Raw genomic sequence first — 21,320 nt, forward strand, 5'->3', positions numbered from 1 at the left:
CACCTTGTTCTCATTCCCCGCAACTCGTTTCCTAATATCGTGAATTTAGAATTCATGATTCTCATGGTCAGCATAAGAATCGATTCCTTCAAATCTCACTCTGATATCGTTCAAAAGCTATCCAACCTCACAGATATGTCAGGTATGTGCTCTTATGTTGATTATTTTTAGGCATATCCTTTTTAATTTTTATATTGGATATTTATTACTAACTGTTTACTAGGTATTAGTGTGGTCTTCATAGGAAACTAGTTGGGACACACAGTATAGTTATATCGACAGTTAAGTCTTATCTGTGTGGTCCGATATCTTTTGCATACCTATTTCTGGTGTCAATAACATTGTTTTTGACTTCATTTGATTAATTTTAAAAAAATAATAATTGGTTTCAATTAGCTTTAAAATAGAAAAAAATGCGAGAATTAAAAATATTTATATTTTTTAGAAAGAAACAAATACTTTGTATTATCGTTGACACTGTCGTTTCAGTGTCATCTTTTTTAGATTTATATATATATATTATAATACTATAAATAATTATATATTTTTGTGTTATATTTATTATAATTTAATTTTGTTTGTTATGTGTAGTGTATTTAAAAAATAATGTTAGGCGCCAATTTATAGTATTATAAAGATTGATTTAATATGTGAACTGTATTAAATTATTTAAATTTTTATTTTTCCTATAGTATTCTTCAAAATTATTACAATAAATTATGTTGTATACTTACCAAACTAGCTCTTTTAATATATCACTTAATTTTGATTTTTAATCTTTAAATATAAATTTATTCTTTATATACTTTTTTTTTAATTATTCTCAATTATAATTTAATTATAAAAATTTTAATGGAGCATGTTGAAATCTCAGTAGTCGGTTTGAAAGCTATTGAAATTTATTATGAAGAAAAAGTTATTAGGTAATTAATTTTGTTTCTTTGTTTTTGTTAAAAAAAATAAAATAGGAATGTTTTAATTGAGTTTGAAATTCGTGTATTATACCAACAGTTTATAAATTTATAAAATTCTTCACTAGATCCCTATCTAACCTGAGCTAACTGAATTCTAATTACTTATTCTATACAATTTTAGTTTATGGTTACCTATACTACACTTTGTTCTCTTTTTGTCTATGTTTCCTCACTCGTGATGTCCTTCCTGTAATGTCTCTCATGTCTCCTATCCTTCCTTTCTTTCAGTCGAACTCTCCTCCAATTTGTCTTGTCTTCCTTCTGTTTGCTACTCCACTCCGTAGACTGCCACTGTCTGCGTCACCTCCCTGGCTAGTCCTACTCCTTTCCTTTTGTAAGTGTCTACAACAATGCAAAATAATGTTTTATTTACCTGACAGTATTATGTTTATCTTGATTTATCTATCAGTTTAGATTTAAACCGAATTTTCTTTCTGCCAAATAACTTCTTTCCTATTTCCTGACTCTCCCTGTTCGCTTCTTTATTGGTTTTAACTGTCCCACAATACCTCTGTGCTTGATGCTGTGCTATGCTTTTCTTTACCACTCTTCTTCTCCTCAACACTCGTTCTTTTCTTGGTAGTTTATAGGATTCTCTTTTAATCTTCTGTATTTTATTACACTTCTTCTGATTTAAACTTATTTTAATGGCTACAATTTGTATATCTTCTAATTCGACTTTTTATTTCTTGATTCTCCTTCCACTATTTATTTTCTGTCCCCTTGATAACCGCCATTATTCTATGGCTAGAAATTGGCCTCAATGATTTGGGATCGAGGGGGATTATCCCTCTTTATCCTGCCTCATCTCGTGTAGGCCTGGACAGCCTTCGTAGGTGGGCCCCATNCATCGCCATATACACCTTAATTCATTGTCGCGTTGCCACACAACTCTGTGTCATATTAAAATAAGTAATTAAACTTAAAAATCGAAGTTCAAAGTAAAAACTCCCAGATTGTAAAAGATAGTGAAATAAACGAATTACTTGTAATAAAAAAATAAAGTTTTTTAAAAAGTTAAAAGTGATCCAAGCGATTTAACATATATTATATTATTATAATAGATATAACAGGTAAATAAGTAAATATTATTAAATAAAAATTAAACACTAATCAGCCGTTTCCTTTCCTTTCCCTTTGGCTGGCCACGTTTTTTGATTTTGGTTTTATCCTAGAATCGGCAATTTGGGAGCTTAACGCTCCTGATAGGGAGATATGATCTGGTGAATCTCTCTTGCGTTTCCTGGCCACTTTATTTTTTGTACTGAAGCTTCTTGTTTTAGTAGTGGCTTCTACTATTTTAGAAATTAATTTGATCTACAACCAATGCATAGTCAGTTTTTGGCGATGGTCTTTTTAACAAAATTGTAGTCAATTTTGTCACATTAAATTATTTTTGAAATGAACACACCTGTGTGCCTAACTACTTGGCATTATACCACCTTTTGTTTCTTCCGCTTGGCAAATTATGCGCAATTTCTTGTCATAATTTAGTAAACCCAAGTGATCCATCATGTTCGGAGTACAAGAATTGTAAGTGCGTATTAGTCTACCAGAAGCGATTCCATGATTTCTGGAGGGGAGGAACGTCGAACGTCTACCCAGCGTGACCATATTTAGTAGATTTTCAGCGAAATACAGAAATTTTTGGTAGGTAAGAAATCTACAGTAGATTTTAGTAGATATATAGTAAACATTTTTGTGCCGCTATTGGTCATATTTTGCGCAATCTAGCCTAGCAAGCGGCTAATTTATAGTTTCATTTTACCACCGTTCACAGCTGGGGCGCGTAGTGCGTTCGTTCCAAATCCGAACCGAACAAGCTAGACTCTTTTGACCACAGAATACAGAGTCCTCCAGATTCAGATTAGACTTTTGTTTGACCATGACCAATTTCCCGAGCCGTGTTCCGTGACTTGCTGATATGACATAACATAACCTTAAATAATATAAAATTATATGGAATATAGAATAATATAATTGCGTTATGTTTGAAAATTATGCATTATTTTGTTAACATTTTTATTATATTTTTTATTTGTTTGTTATTTTTAGTTTATATGTATGGTCATTTATGTTTTTTAAACGGAATATACTTTTGGTTAAATTTCGATTATTTGATCTAATTATTTTGTATACACATTCATAAAAACATCAATTCAAATTTCCCACTTTAAATTTAGCTCTATTTTGATCTGCGCAATACGGCGCAAATACTTCTACTCATTAATAGATAGTGCAAAAAATATGTTGGTTCCTACATTTTTATTCTAATTATTTATTTTTACTTTATAACCGTTAATTGAAATATTAGAGAGATTTTAAGCCACCTAAAATTTAAGGAACGTTATACGTTAAACATAATACTGATCATGCGCAGTTAATGAAAAATAAGGGCCCAAATATTTCGTTAATTCAGTTTTTATACCAGGATTTACCTTGACAATTCCGTTAACCGTAAACGTAACATATAACCTGTATTATTAATATTATTCTAGGCATATAAAACCTCTTTTATGTTATCGATACACGCTACCTCTTTAATTACATCAAGTATTTGATTACATGCACATAACTGATTACATGTACATATTACGGCTGCACTGGAAAATAATCTTGAAATAGTAATTAGACGTAAAAATTTGGCGTTGCCAAGTTATACTTTATTGAGATAATTTTGTCGGATATCTTATATATAAAACGTAATATACCACCTACAGTCGCAAACAGAAAGCGTATGTGATGTATGTATAGAATATATTAATTAATAATTAACAAAATTAATAAGCATATCTTCCCTGTAAATAAGATAACTGTTACATTTGGAAATGGTGTGTATACCAATACGCTTATTAGCGTAACGTTATTCCAACTTAAATTACGGACAACGTTATCGGTTATTAATGTTATCGGTTATTTTCGAACTACTGCGCATGATCAGCATAACGGATAACGTTTAACGTTGCTCAAATAAGTGGCTTAAAATCTCCCTATTAATCAATGTGCAATTAACGTATATTGTCCTTATCTATGGCTTTTACTAGTTAAGTTGATCAAATAACAGTGAAGTAGATTTTTAGTAATTTCTTATTACTATGTTGGTAGATTTTAGTGGATTTTCAGCAATTTTACAGTAGATTCGCTAAAAAATATATGGTCACACTGACGCAGGGAGACTAGACAAGAAGCACGAACTCATCCGGGAAAATTGACAAAATTTGTCCAAGAAATGGCAGAAGTTGGGGTGGCGCTAGTGTTCCATGTGTCCCAAGTGAATGTAACATAATAAATACTAGTGAAGTAAGCAAATAACCAATTTTATTTTATAATGAGTTGAGTAGATATATATCTACTAATAGTACTAACCTAAAAACTATAAGTCAAGTCAATAATTATTGCAATTTTTTTATAGTAGTAAATAAAAAGTTTCGATAATAATTTAAATATGCTAATAGTATGTGCAGTGAATGACTGTCAATAGATTTAAATGATAAACAGTACGTTTGTGATCTGAATTTTCAATCTAATGATGTCCAGCAGTTCTATATTACAACTTGACCGAATAGTGTTAATATTATGGCAAAAGGTCGAATAATTCGGAAGTTGGAAGCAGCTTCTTTGATTCTCAATAAGGTAGAGAAATTTTTAAATAGAAAGATTTCATAAGTGAAAATATTGTATAATTGAATGATGCGTTGTTCCTTTATATACCTTGCAGCAGCAACAACAACAAGAACATCCGCTACACCAGCAACAACAGGTGCAGCAGCTACAACAAGAGCAACAGGTACAACAACAATAGCAACAGCAAGTAAATCAAGAGCAATTAAGTTACGATGAAATTGTACTAGAAAGTGAGCATCCCGTATAATCTAATAAAAGAAAAGTTCTGTTGGCGTGTGATGAGGTCTCGACAAAGGAACGAATATGTTCAGAGCATAATATTGACAATGGCAACAAAATATACTTTATTTATTTCTACATATTCTTGTAATTTATATTACATGCATAAATAATTAAATTCGTTTCTTTCAGATAAGTCTTGCTAGTGATATAGTTATTATCATTACTGAATTGAATAAATCATTTCCAATTAGTTGCTGTTTCTTTCCTGTTAGTAAAAAACTGATTGAAATTCAAATATCGAATACAATTTAAAGAGGATATGATTGTGTAGTAATCGATGCTGATCGATCTATAATGGTAATTGATTACCTAATTTTACTAAATATTTAAACATCAATTGCTTCATGAACAAAATGAAATTTTTAGAAGAAAAACAACATTGAAATTTTTGGTAGATAAACATTTTATTTACAAAATATATAACAAAAATATAGAACATTGCTAAAATATTTCTTTATAATACCTTATTAATTTTAGTCTATGCCCTTGGAATAAGTCATGGAATCATATTACGTTCGAATTAAATCAACAATTTTACGAAAGTAGAATTAAATTTTACAGCAATTTTAAAATATTTATATACCCAGCAAACTGATCGATTTTAAACTAAGGCTCGGAATTGTATGAAAATTTAATAGTCGATTAGTCGATAGTGAAATAGTCGATAGTCGAATAAACCGATTAGTCGACTAATCACGACTAATCGATTAGTCGACTAATCGATCAGTCGACTAACCGATTAGTCGATTAATCACGATTAATCGATTAGTCGACTAAACGCGACGAATCGGTTTATTCGACTAGCCGATTAGTTGCAGGGATACCGTGGGCGACGATATCCCTACCATATCTTTCTGTGGGGAAGAGTGGAATCGTGGGCTGGGCTAGAAAGACTGGAAACTGGAAACCCTATTACACGTGTGGCTAGACGACCTGCTGTCCGGCGGTAAATCATAGTTCGGAACTTTGAAAAAGAAATTAGTCCACGTTGTTGACATAATTAAATTGATATATCGGCTCACGGATACAGTATACATTTTTTAAACATAGATATTGCAGTCTTTATAATTTGATTCTGTAGACAGTTTTTCAACTGTGTATTTTATAAATCCGAAACGCAATGAGTGAAGTGTGGAAGTATTTTGTAAAATTGGACGACCATCATGTAAAATGTAAAATTTGCAAATCAAAGTTAAAGTATAATAAAAGCACGTCAAATATGTGGAATCATTTAAAAGGTAAACATACATTATTTACGACTGTTACGAAAAACACGAAAGTCTTGATGGACGAGGATGAGATGAATCCACAAGCTGGGACTAGTCGAGGTCGACATCGAGATATTCCCAGTGGCACTCTGGATGATGATAGGTGATTGATAATTTATAATATTTTTATATTTATAATGATTTCATTTATCGTCTTTTCTGCAATTCATGATGTTTACATTTTTTAACCCACCTTTTTTTTGCAGCATTGATATTGAACATCCACCTGTAAGCGACTCTGAAACTGAAATCTCTGAATATTCTCATGATACATCATCATGCCCCTCGCCCTCGGCTGTATTTAAAAAACAAATTAAAATTAATGAAATATTTTTTGGTTCTAAAACTATTCAAAGAAAGCAAGAATATGTTACAGCAGCTATTGTAAAAATGATTTTCCAAGATATGCTACCATTAACTTTTGTGCAGGGTGAAGGATTTAAGAACTTTGTGAAAAAAATACTTCCTGATTATAAGATACCTGTTCCTAAAAACCATTAAATCTAGGATATTACTTCTTCATGATATTGAAAAGAAAACGCTTGTTGAAAAATTAAATGATTTAAGTTCCGTTGCATTAACAACTGATATGTGGACTGCTAGAAATAATGAAGCCTATATAACTGTCACTCTTCACTCAATTACAAAAGATTGGGTACAAGTAAATTACACCTTGTCAACTGAATACGTTGAAGAAAGACATACTTCTCAAAATTTGACCCTTATTTTGCATAATATAATAGATAAATGGTCTTTAACAGGGAAAGTAGCCGCAGTAGTCACAGATAACGCCTCAAATATAAATGCCGTCGGGACTTCATCGGAAATTGAATATAATGTTAGATGTTTTGGGCATACTCTGCAGCACTCTATAAATAAGGGTTTAGAAAATAATGAAAATGTAAAAAGTGCTGTAAGCAAATGCAACAGTATAGTTGACCATTTTAAACATTCGACTCTCGCCTCTAATGCTTTATTAACAGCCCAAAAAAATGTTGGTCTTCCAGAACATAAGTTAATTCAAAGTGTAAAGACACGTTGGAATTCCTCTTTCTTTATGATAGAACGATTGATAGAACAAAGACAAGCAGTCCTTAATGTGTTAAATGACAGAAATGTAACACCCAAACAAATTGCCACATCCTTGGAGCTAACAGAATCTCACTGGCAACTATTAGAAAATCTTAAAGATACTTTGGAACCGTTTGCTCTTGCTACTAAAGTAATGTCCTCCGAGACATATCCGACAAGTTCAATTATACTACCTCTTGTACAGAGTATTATAAATAATTTTTTAAAAGTCAATGATACGGACCATCCTGACATCAAAATTTTTAAAGAAACAATTGAAAAAGACCTTATTGCCAGATATAACTTTAAAGCAAGTAGTTTGAGTGGAAGAGATATCACGTGTAACGTTTTAGATATTTGCACATTTCTAGATCCGCGATATAAAAATAAGGAACGAGTTATGAGTGTGCGACTTAAAACGAAATATTTCATACAAAATATTATAGAACATGACCCAAGCTTTAGAGATATACAAGCAGATAAAGAAAGCGCTAGTTCATCAAATAAGTCGGCATTAGATATTTTGTTTCCACAAAATCTCAATAAATCAATTAGTGATAGTGACACCGTGCCTCAAACAGAAATAAACCGCTATTACAACGAACCAGAAATAGACAAAAATCTTAGTCCACTTGACTGGTGGAAAACTAATCAAAATCGTTTTCCATCACTTGCGATACTCGCTAGAAAATTTATAGCAATTCCTGCTACTTCAACGCCTTCCGAGAGAGTGTTTTCTGTGGCAGGAAATATTATAAATACAAAAAGAAACTGCCTAAAGGGAAAAACAGTAGATGCTCTTATATTCCTATACAGCAACTCAAAATAAATTCTTATGAATTAGTTTTAAATTTTCATTTTCAATATTTTGATATAGGTAGAATTTGTCTTTATTTACTTGTTTTCTGTTCTTTATTAAAATAAATATATTTGTTTTCTAAATGGCTTTTTTTATTGTTATTTACCTTCATTACATGTATAAGTAGTAAATTTAAAAAGTAAAATATAGTCAATAGGTTCGATTAATCGGTAACTAAAATTCATGTAACCAGAAAAATCCTATTAGTCAATTAGTCGACTAATCGAATTGTTTCAATTAATTGACTAGTCAACTAGATTCGACTAGTCGGTTATTCAAATTTCAGAAACCACGAATATCGACTAGTCGATTAGTCGGTTATTAAAATTTCAGAAACCGCGAATATCGACTAGTCGACTAATCGACTAATCGATTAGTCGATATTAAATCCGAGTCTTAGTAGAAATCATTTATGAATTTTTGTGCTACTTAAAAACTAGTCTGACGTCTTAAGGGGCAATTGAACAAGAAGCTAGTAGCGATCGTATTGCATAATTTTGAAGAACAAGAAAATATATCAAAATTGTCCGTCAAACCTTAGCTGTTTTCTTTTACTACGAAATATACGATCTAAGCACGTTTTATCGCGTTATGATTCCAATTACGTTGTTCTATTGATATTTGATTCATCCCCACCTACAGGTTTGTCGGGATTATGATCGGTAATCCCCTTTCCCCTCTGAATCAAAGATATTTTATGATAGGATTGTTCGGAACGTGTGTTGTGGTGTTATCTAACCTAAAAATAAAAGGAAGAGGCACAAAAAGATTTAGATTGGAAATATTTTTTTTTAAATAAAAAATGTGTGAACCTAAAAATAGACTTGCAATGGAGTGCAGTGGTGAAATTATTACTATGTTTGTAACAGAGCAAGAATGCATACGAGCTAATTCAGGTGAGTTTATTGATAAAATTTAGAGGTGTCCATATCGCTGTATGACAATCACAAAGAAGATTTTAAACATGCAAAAAAACGTAAACATGTGTGGACACTGATTGCAGAAGAAATGGCAGCCCACAAATACTATGTAAGTAGAAAATTTCAATAAGTAATTCTTGTAGCTGTCATTATATTTACATATTAAGTTTGTTAAAACAGCGAGTTGTTGATTGTTTCAAACTCTCAAAAGTATTCGGCAATCTAAATGGCTACTATGTCTTTAGCGAACATAAAAGTAAAATTTATTTGTTCAAAAATTGACAGATTGAAACCAATCCAGAAATGCTGCTTGAACAAAGCTAATAATAATATGTTTTGTAGCGAGAAGTAGATAAACTGGAAAGAAAATGGACAAATTTAATGAGAGTTTACCGTGCAATTAAAGATAACAAAGGCCCTCGAAAAACAGGTAGAGGTGCACAAAATTATAAATACTTTGAAAAATTAGAAGAAATCGTTGGTGATAAACCTTCTAATAATCCATCATCTTCAAGTATATTAGAAATGGGTGTTAATTCTGATGTATTACCGGCATGCGATAGTGCAACATTATCAAAACTCGATGAGAACAGTGATACTGTAAATTCTCCTATTAGTGTATCTGTTGACAGTGAAACAGAAAATATTTGCCCTACTCCTAAAAAACGTAAAGAAAATACATCTATAAGCATTACAAAACAGAAGATGCAACAAAGAGAGCAACGACATACAGAACTTGTAGAATTAGAAAAGAGAAGATTAGCAGTTGAAGAAAAAAATTAGAATTGTTAGAGAAGTATTTAAAGAAATTGTCAGAAAAGAGTAACTAATTTATTTTACTTGTTTTATTGTACCTATAATTTATAGATGTGGCTTTTGTTATGTTGTTTTGAAAAACAAGGAAAATCTGTTTTTGCCTATTTATCAGAGAGGAAACTATGTTAATTTTACATATTTGAAGTATTGTATTAACACTTACCAAGAGTTGATCTGTTGCTATTTTTTTTTTTAACTAAGTCAATATTTTTTCAAATAAGGTTAAATTCAATATTTTGATGCATGAAATCTCTCTTGCTCTATGTTGCATTAATTTTGAGACAGTAAGTAGCAAATAAAGATTTTTATTGTTCACTGACGTTTAATTTAAGAGTGAAGTACATAATTGTATTCTAATGGCAGAATCAAATTCTACCGAGGCAAAATAGCTAATGCTTTAGTCATGATGGTTTTGTTACAGGCTGCAGAACCATGCACCTTGTTCTCAATTTACTATGAAAATATTTTAACTATTAAATATTATTTTGACAGTAAATGAAGTCCTAAATAAGCCATCACAGGGTTCGTAGTGTCCAGGAAAAGTTAGGGAATTCGTTACTCTTCATAAAAAGCAGGGAATAGGGAATTTTAAAAATATTCATGAATCAGGGAATTTGATGTTTGCAACTGGAAATTTTGTGAAAGCCGGCCCTGGGTTCTTGAGAGAAAACTATTTGTTGTTTTGAAACCTTTATAAGAAGTTGTTAGGGTATAAAAAATATTATAGAGTCCAGTCGAGAAAAAAATTTAATGCATAAACACCAATTAGTATGTAAAAATTAACTACAAGTGACTTGGATTTTTTTATAAGTCAGGTAATTTTTTATTACTTTTGAGCTATGAACAATGTATCAGCTTAAGGAAAAATGTCTCCGATTATAACACAAAACAACATTTCATTTAATAGGTAATATTTATTCTTCATCTAAAAATAAGTCATTATTTACATCACGTTACACAATTTACCATAAACGATATGGCTTTATTATCAAATTTTTGCAAACGGCGAAATCTTCTCTTTACATGACCAAAGGCATTTTCTATTACAATTCTGGTGGATGAGTGTATGTAGTTAAAGTTTTTCTCCTCAATACTCAAATGTCCATTGTCTTTTACAGGTGTTACGAGCCATGGTAAAGATGGATATGCAGAATCTCCTAACAATTTATATTTATTAAAGAATAATACACTTGTGTCTTCATAACTCCTTCTATATAACAATGACCTCCGTAGAACTCTTGCTTCATGCATAGAGCCTGGTTCACCAATGTGTATATCAATAAACTGCAGCTTAGAATTCACAACACCTAGCAGTGTGAAACTATGAAATCCTTTTCGATTGCAATAATCTTCTTCATGAACTTGAGGTCTATTGATTTTCAGATGGGTACCATCTATTGCTCCTATTATATTTTGTAAATTTTTTCTTTCTCTGAAAACATTACTCTCCAGTTCGGCCTCCTCTTCATTTGGCCACCTTATATAATGAGAACCAAATTCAACTAAAATTTCAGTTACACATTTAATTATATTATGTGCACAGCTTAACGTCACATTAAATCTATCGGCTATTTGGCGAAAGGTTTCCAAATTGGCAAGATACCAGACAGTTATAAGAACAGCTTTTTTTGGAGAAATTTGTGGCCTCCCTCCTTTCCTATATTCATAGTATGTGGTGTAAAGTTCTATTAAAACATTTATACTTCTCCTTTCCATTCTAAAGTGACTTTTAAAATCTAAGTCGGAATATTGTTTAACAATTGTCTCAACATAAAAATTAATTCTTGTGTGATATATTTCTTCATCTGAACTTGAACTACTGCTACTACATCCATAAAAAAGTTTTTCAACAGGCTGCAGCAATTCCGCCTAAAAGAAACATGTTTTTTTTTGTAAATAAATCAATTTTGTTTACTTACCATCGTTATTCTCTCCATATTAAACCCTTTCCTAAATTGAATTGCTTCTTATAACCTGTAATTGCTAATTTATTTTTAGGTTATGTCATGTAAAAACAAAAGTCAAATATCAGTTTGTAATTTCCTCTTGTTCTTTTGATAGCATCTATTTGGAACCGGATTTGTTAATCGTTATCCAATATATTTGGATCTCGATCTAAAGTTATAGAGTAAAAGAAAACGCCTAATGTCCTGTTTTCTGTTGTCACAAAAGTGACAGTAGTGACACTAGTGACAGCAGTCTATCAATTAAGAGTATTTGTGATAGTTATTATTAATTTCCTGATTGTAATGGACTCAACAAAATTTAAGTGGTGTTTTGTTCCACATTCCACATAACCAATTGCATTATCTCCATAAGACTCCCGAACGGCACTATAATTTTCCGTAAATAAGTAGGTATTTATAGTATAAATTAACACAATAAAATCATTCATTAAATATGTTAATCCTTACCTGACTGCTTTTATACCTCTGATTTCGCCAATATTAAAACGGTCGTCTCTTTTTAAAAATTCAATTCATGATCATAAAAATATAAATTTTCGGTAAAATTTGCGAAGTAGCTTTCACAAATCCCGTTTCACACATTCTGCTTTAATTCTAAGGGAAGGAAGATATTAAATGATTATACTAAATAATAAGTTTACTTAATAAAGGCATTCGAAGATTAAGGAAGATAACTCGTAACTCGTAGACTTGAAAATATTTTATGCGACAATGTCACTGACAGACTGACACTACTGAGAGTGTTGACAGAGCATCTTCTTCCGCCAATTTTTTTCCTTTACGCAATCATTTACACATAATTTCACTACAAGGTGCCCCTTATGATATCACAGCCGTTTTGAAATATTATAAAAAAATCAGTTTTAAATAATTATTTTAAAGCTGTTTCGACGCATTTCTCAATCTCTAATTGTGCATACACACCACAGATTACCAACCAGATGACCAAGTGAACGTGTAATTGTAGTTCAAGAGACAGAGCTATATCATTTTACTCTCTCGCTCTTAATGTAAAACCTACGTAGATGGCGCGGTATGCCACATAGCGGGAATTTTGAAATATTCTTTAAATCCTATTACCAGTATACAAGATTTTCTGCAAAATTTTATATAAAGTATCAGGTTGGAAATATCTCAACCTACTTTATACAAAAATTTGCGTAAAATCTTGTGCAGTAACATGTAAGCATGTTTTTTCTTTTTAAATTTTTTATTTAGACATGGTAAAAATAATACACTGAGTCTTATTATTATCAATATATTTAACTTTTATATGTAGCTAAAAGATTTTTTTTTCAAAATGCTTATCACAAAGTCGTATATGTGCAGATAATTTTTCCTGATATATCATACCAAGGGATTTTTGCCAGATTTTGGATCTAAAATATAATACAATAAATTATATATACTGACATATTAGACATACCTAAATAAGATATAAATATAATAAGTACTAACTACTCTTTTATATATTATTAGTGGAATATATTTTTATTATGATTTGAGAGTTTTACGCTGTAGTAAATAATTATCATATTTTATAATTTATAACAGATAGATATTTTTTTTCAGTAGTTAAATTATCATATATTTTTCGATTACTGATGAGATTTTTTTTTCGCATATTTATAGTAACAAGTTTACTTATATCATCAAGGAAAAATATACATATATGTATATTTGTCAAAATAAAAATTATGCATAATTCTCACTTCTCTGAGTTTCGTGGAAAACAGAATAATTTTTTCACATCTTCCACAAATAATACAATATAATGTCATTGTCACAAGTGTCAAAAAAATGGAAAACCAAAAGTTTCTCACGCTCAAACACTTAAACATTAAATTAACAGTCAATACAATAATGGGCACTGAAAAAATACTATACAACACAAATATCAACGCTATATATAAACTACTTACTTACGTACTTACCTGCAACCTAAGCGTAGGTTATATAAAATGCGATCGTCATAATGTTAATAATATTATTTTCATTGCTATTAAACTAATTTCTGTAAACCATATAAGTTTTACTGAACGTTTTTTGAATTTATCAACTTCTTGTTTTTTTATCTGGCCATCTGTCGAATTTTATAAAATTCAAAAAATTTAATCTCATCAATATTTTCCACCTAGCGCCACGTACCAAATTGTATCAGAAACATTATTATTTCCCAAACCCATTTCAAGTTTCTTCTATACCGAGAACGAGCACTAGCTCCACCTACCTCCGTTTTACATTTAAAGCGACAAAGAGAGTAGTATTGCGTTTAATAAGGTTCAGAGAAAGATAAAAAACAGAGACAACTTTTCCCTATCAACTCGGATCTCTGGTTGGTACTCTGTGATACACACTAATTAGTACGTGTAGAATTATATTATCTACTTTTTGAAATTTGGTCAACAACCCTATTTCTTTCACCGCACTCTTATATCCAGTCAGATAACTATAATTTATACATTTTTAATTGACCAAATTTAATACCCTTTTATTCTTTTTTTAACTACATTACCTTATTTTGTGGACACTTTTGATTCCTTTATACTGAGATTTCATTCTAATTTTCCTATTATATTATACTGTCAAAATTTCATCCCGCTGTCAACCAAATCATGTTTATTATCTTGTCACCATATATCTAATATGTCATTATTTATTGTATTTCAACTTAATTTCTATTAGATTTTATACTTAAAACTCTTACTTCAATTTCTACTTGTTACAATATATATATATAAACCAAATTTCTTTCTTAGACGGGGATGCAGCCAAGGATAAAAAAGTTACACTCTTTTAAATTTTCAAGCTTTCGAAACTATATTTTGTTTCTTCATCAGGAAAAAATATGCGAGAATTACATTGAAGTTAGCCAACATAATAGGTACACCTACAGCGGACATAGGTCGTCAATACAAATAATTAACAACATCACAGGTTTAAAAACGAAAAATTGTACAAATATCAAAATTTTTAAAATTCATAACAACGGTAGACTAGAGCCGAAATCAAACAAAATGAACAATGTCGCCTGTCTTTTAGGTACGAATATCAGATAAGGAGGAAAAAAGTGAAAAAATATTAAAGTTTTTGTTCCCTTAATACTTATACGGAGAACGGGGAAACTCTACCAAAAATTTTTAAACTATTAATTAGTTAGATTATGGAACAAAAATAACAACAAAAGTTACATACCGCTATACAAGGTGTCACCTAAAAGATTGTCCCTGTTATTAAAATATTGATTTAATAAAAAAGTATAAATTACGCTGAGACCATCGATATCAGTCATTGCATTCATTGGATTAACTTCCCTTGCAATATGACACATCTCTAAAAATTTTCTTTTTTTGTGGTTGTTTTCTGAATCTAATACTAAAATTTCGTCNTATATATATATTATCTATTAATATCAATCAATCAAATCTTTTTTCCAAATAATTTTAATACTGATGTTTTACCCCTTTTGAACATTGCTGATGTAGTATCGCAACCGGTTATCGCATGTAAAAATAAGATATGGTTTTGGCATTTTGGATAAGCAGATAAACTTTTTGAAGAATATATTTCTGTTCGCTGTTGAGCCTTTACAGGTTTTAAAAAGTATATCATTTTATCAGTTGGAGTCCTTGCAGTGAGTAGTATTAATAAGTCAACATCTTCACCAGTTACAATAGTTGTATTTGTTGCATTAAATTCTATTGCTGTTTCAATTATTTTAGTTGCTTACCAAATTTTATTGTTTAAATTTAGTTGGTATCAATTGAGTTTCACGAGTTTCTGGTGGAGGTAAAATAACCTCACTTTAAATAAGGTTCGTTTGTTTATATTTTAATAGTTTATGGATTATAGAAAACTTAAGGAAAGTGCCATTCATTCACATTTGTATTTGTTATTTTTTATAGCTACATTGATTATAATGAAAGCGTCTCCGACTTGCACATCATATATTTTTTATCAATAATAGAACATAAATATCGTTTATATATTTTTTTATTTTCCGTATCTACATTATATCTTGAGTATATTGATTTATATTTTGTATCATTTTTACCAAATGTTATTGCTTTTGTTTACATACATTGGCTTTTCTGTTACCATCAGAAAAATTCATTAGTAAACATTTTGTATAGCAATAAGTCTAGAATGTCTGTAAATGAATCTAAATAAAAATCTAACTAGGTATTATATCTTTTAATTTGTATTTAATATTACACTTTTCCTAAAAATTACATTTTAATTGATAAATATATCGATATTATAAAATAAAGTATAGTTATAATACAATCATAACCTTATGAAAATGAAAAGAACCCTAAAATTTTTTAGGAGAAAAAGAAAAATACAAGGTTTTCGTTGCTTAGCTATCTAATACTAAATCATACAGTCCTTTTTAAAATAATTATTGTACGTTTAAAATAATCTAAAAAATAATGCAGCGGTGTTATCAGCCAGGGGTTGATTGTTGATTGTTGTGATTGTGAAATCATTGTCAAACTGCAACTACTGATCCTTCTGATCTATTCATCTGGACTGCCCTCTAATTTTTTCTTCATCGACCTTTTAATTCCTGATACAGCACAATTGTTGTTTTACCTAAGTACATTAACATTTTTACGTATATATTAAGATAATCATTAAGGAATATTGCCACGGTAAAAAAAATATACCTTGTGTATTCTTTCTAACCTAAAAAAATATTTTGGTGTTGATTGAAATATTCTTCTCAATATTTCAGTCAACGTTTTTAGTCTTTAAAAAAGTACCACAAAATTTTACGCTTAATTTATTATTATTAGGTGTCGTTATGCATTCATTTTATTACTTTAGTATTATTTTATTTAATGAGAACTATCTACAAAGTATTTTAAATTTTACCGCGACACCACTTTGACATTAAACTGACTTTGGTAAGTAACTAGATATGTTAAGTTGGCAACGCTGCGAAGTCTTGTTACAATTATACTCGGCGGCCGAAATTATAAAGAGTGACTAATACATAATATAAAAACATTATTGCCATAGTGCGTATAAAATATAAAATGATTTCTATACGGTTCAATATTATTTATCTTTGTGCCGCTCGCCATGCACATCGGTAGAATCTATAATCGTGTATAGACTGAGTTACACTGAACGTCGATCTATATTTTATCTCTGTCTTTTGCACTTGGTAGGGAATAGGGAAATGCTTTTTTAGTGGGTGTAAACGGACTTGATTTGCCCGACCTGAGAAACGTCATAGCATAAGCGTAGACGAGGGGTCTAATTCCATGGCTATAATAAATTTATAAATTAAAAAAACCGTAAAAAATATTAGATGTTATGTTTTATTATGTTTTTTCAATATTTTCTATATCTTGTTGCCTTTTACGCAGACACGCCAATGGATTTTCGTTCCCGGCACGCTTCATCCCCCTTACTAGTCCAAGAGCTGGCGAAGAATCACTATCTATAATTTTGGCCGTCGAGTATAGTGTCGTCTATTTTTACTTGCATTAAGTGCCTGACTATGTATATACGTGGCATAGATGTGCATACCATGTAGATCGTGACGAAATTTTGACCTTTGACCCCGAATAACTTTTTTAGCACACATGGGATCGGTGGGGCCTTTTGACACTTTATTTCTATCGGTGTACCCAAGGTCTCCACCAAAGTTTAGCACTGTCGAAATGTACGTTATTTGACCACTATTTTTATGACTAATTTGACCGGACTAAAATCATTAAATAATGTAAGTCACTTTAGATAGAGATCAACATGTAGTTAGTCATGATAGATAAAATCTAACCTTTTACACTTTAAGGTTAGCTTTTTCGAGTGGCCTTCTTTTTAAAATTCAAGTAAAAGATATCTGAATGTTAATTTATATATAAAATAGAGAACTAAGAAACAATGAAATATACAAATTATGATTTTTCTACGTATTAAATTCCAACACATTTGTCCTTTTTGCAGAATATACTTTTTTAATAATTTTTTATTATTAACTGTTCTTAAAATATTTTAAAGGTATTAAGCCAAATCAAATTCTGAAAAATTTCTGAAAATTCTTATTAATTAGTATATTACGTATTCATATATTTCTATATTGATACTAAATATGTTATGCTTAAAGAAATAAGAAGTATTTTAATTAAACAATTTAATTTTTTACAATTTGTTAGAATTAATTTGAATTAGCTTAATACCTTTAAAGTAAAGTAATAAAATAATTTTCAATTTTAAAGAATTTTATAATATCTATTTGTTTCAGTGTATACAGTTCCATCCCAATTCAAATTATGTAGCAACAGGATCTAGTGATCGTCGTGTTTGTTTATGGGACTGTATAACAGGAAATCACGTTCGTTTAATGACTGGTCATAAATCACCAATACATACATTAGCATTTAGCATGTGTGGGAGATTTTTAGCGTCAAGTGGAACGGACTGCAGAGTTATTATTTGGGATTTATCACACGGGCATCTCATAGCTCAATTAATTGGTCACGAAAAAACAGTTCATTGTCTTGCATTTAGCAGATGTGGAAATATCTTGATATCTGCTGGTTTGGATTGTTCGTTGAACATATGGGATTTTACGAAACTAACAGAAGACACTAATTCTGAAGAAGTTAACGTCTCACATAATCCAGATGTTAAAACTGGAAATGATTATTTGCTCAGAAGTTTTACAACTAAAAATTCACCAATAATTGGTTTACACTTTAGTAGAAGAAACTTATTGCTTGCAGTTGCATTATATGATGGTATTAGTACTTAATGTTGATGTAATAAATTAGACACTTTTCACGCATTACAATTTAGTTTTATTATAACTCAATCTCCTAACAATAGTTATGTTGGGATTTCTTAACGTCCCCTTGTAAAACTAGTGCTAGTGATTAAAAAAAAAACGCTTATGCCTTTTGAAGGGACGGTATGTTAGTAATTAAGTTGAATTTTTACTTTAATTTTGTTTTGTTTGCTCTTTAAATTAAACCCAAAGACTTAGATGGATGGGTCATATAATAAGAATGCCGAGACATAGAACTCCACACAGAATAATAGAAAGCGGTATTGGAGGAAGGAGACGTAGAAGACCAAAAATTAGATGGAAAAATTAGGTGGAAAGGGACATAGAAAAAGCAAACATCACTCAGTGGATGCAGAGAACTGGAGAAAAATTGTAAAGCAAGCCATAGGCCTACTAGATCTGCAGAGCTGATATATATATTTATATTTAGTTTCGGAAATTGGGGTTGTAAGATCCCTCGAACAGCTTCAAATTGTAGTTGGAATTGTTACTTCAAATCTCTCTGTATACAGGGTGGTCCGAATTTTATGCAGGAAACTTCGAGATAGATCTCTTTAAAATAATATGCGTTTGCCTTATAAATATAGGTCTGCAACGGCACAGTTTTAGAGATACAGGGTGTTGAAGTTGTAAAAAAAAAAGATTTTTTGTTTATATCTCCGGAATATATTAACCGATCTCAATAAAATTTGGTACATATAATGTATGATAGTAGGCCTTATATTCCCTGAAATGTGAGCTTTAGAGGTTCAACCAGTAGTATACAACTGGACAGGGGTCACCCCTTTTTTACAAAAAAACCTATGCCACTGCATTTTTTACATGTCATTGTAACTGATTTATATTTTAATGCATAAAATACGTAAAAAAGGTGACTTTAATTGTTTCCCTAAGATTCGCTGTTCTCAAGTTATTCATACCAATACAATCCCCTTGTGGCAGACACTTCTAACGATAATATTACAAGAATATTTTTTTGTTTAAAAGTAAGTGCAATTTGTAAGCAGATCAACAAAATTATTTACACTCCTTTCTACACCACCGTAGCGTGCAATATAAACAAAAAATCAATTTTTTTTATAACCCCAACACCCTGTATCTCCAAAAAGGGGCCGTTCCAGACCTATGTTTATAAGGCAAACACATATTATTTTAAAGAGATCTATCTACCCTCGAAGTTTCCTGCATAAAATTCGGACCACCCTGTAGATGGCGTGGCGACACTAAAAATTTTTTTGTTCCCTGGAACGTGGAAATACAGTCCATCTGAAAGATCGTTAAATTTTGAATAATTTTTGTAATATAAAGTTTGTCCCTATATTTACTTGTTTTCGAGATATGTCGACTTCAATATGCAATGTATGATATAACAGGAAAATATATTATTTTATCTAAATCATACCGAGACAATATATTCTTTTAAAATATTGTTATAATGACTTTATTCACACCACATACTAACTAATAAATAATAAATTATAAAAAAACAAATGATCAACTACAGAAAAAAAATTGTAGAATGGTAAATCGTATAAGGATCAGAGACGAATCACATTATATCAAATGTTACTAAAAAATGCAGTCATAGGTGGCTCATGTCATTTGTTTAAAATAAAACAATGACAGATGACACATATTAGTTTTCCAATAATTACAGATTTCTCAGTTTGCGTCTTTCAGTTTAACTATACTAGTCATACGATTTACCATTGTACAATTTTTTTTCTGTAGTTGGTCATTTGTTTTGTTATAATTTATTGTTTGTTAGTTAGTATGTGGTGTTAATAAAGTTATTATAACAATATTTTAAAAGAATATATTGTGTCGGTGTGATTTAGATAAAATAATAGATTTTCCTTTTATATCATACATTGCATATTGAAGTCGACATATCTCGAAAACAAGTAAATGTAGGGAAAAATTTGATATTACAAAAATTACTCAAAATCTAACTATATTTCAGATGGACTGTATTTCTACGTTAAATTATAGAAGATTGTATTGAAAAAAATTAAAATCTATAATTTTAAAAACAATTTACAGGTATATTTGCGTTAATAACTTAAGTTTTTTTATTATTTAATATGATACTACAGTTATTTACATGAGCAAAATTGAAAAAATCGAAGCATTATAAACGAAAATCTAACACAAACGTTAAATGGTTTTTAACTGTGATGAATATAAAAAGTTTAACTTTCAGCTAACAGAGGGCGCAATAGGTGCCGATGAAGAATAATAATGAGTTTTATTTAGGTGAAGAGATTTGTAGACACTTTTTTACATAGTAACTGTTGATGTTTTAAACCTTATAAATATTTTTACCTGAGTATTTTTTTAGTACCTACATATGAACTTGTTTTTGTATGAAACTATTTTGGATTACAGCAAAAAATACTTTAACTTAGATATGCCTATTATTCTGTCATTGATAAATTTTGAAAAGTTGAATGAATCAGTAACGAAAAAAGGATTATCACTATTATATGCCGCAGTTAAAATATTGGTGACGAACTGGGCAACCCCCCTATTTGGACTATGCACTCCCGAGATAATTGGATGTAATGAAAGTTGTGGTTCGACTTCTGGGCTAATTCTCGTGGTTAGAATAAGGAGTAGATATGTATTTTATAATTATAATTATAATTATTATTATTATCATTATCATTATCATTATCATTATCATTATCATTATCATTATCATTATCATTATCATTATCATTATCATTATCATTAT

The 21,320-nt window shown here is 30.2% G+C and overlaps 1 protein-coding gene and 1 long non-coding RNA gene across 2 annotated transcripts; one reads left to right on the forward strand and one right to left on the reverse strand.

The window, feature by feature from the left end:
- The first annotated feature begins 54 nt into the window (after nucleotides 1–54).
- LOC111691764 (transcription initiation factor TFIID subunit 5-like) lies at nucleotides 55–18,586 on the forward strand. Its single transcript, XM_023455060.1, has 3 exons — nucleotides 55–108; nucleotides 15,927–15,929; nucleotides 18,041–18,586. Exons 1-3 carry the CDS (start codon nucleotides 55–57, stop codon nucleotides 18,548–18,550), a joined length of 567 nt encoding a protein of 188 aa, XP_023310828.1. The 3' UTR covers nucleotides 18,551–18,586.
- On the reverse strand, nucleotides 13,078–13,915 carry LOC108908110. Its single transcript, XR_001964351.1, has 2 exons — nucleotides 13,716–13,915; nucleotides 13,078–13,160 (listed from the first exon to the last, which is right to left on the reverse strand). It is a non-coding gene; the product is annotated as an uncharacterized LOC108908110 (long non-coding RNA).
- Nucleotides 18,587–21,320: the final 2,734 nt, after the last annotated feature.

This window comes from Anoplophora glabripennis, unplaced genomic scaffold (assembly GCF_000390285.2).
Source record: "Anoplophora glabripennis isolate ALB-LARVAE unplaced genomic scaffold, Agla_2.0 scaffold474, whole genome shotgun sequence".
Lineage (NCBI taxonomy): Eukaryota > Metazoa > Arthropoda > Insecta > Coleoptera > Cerambycidae > Anoplophora > Anoplophora glabripennis.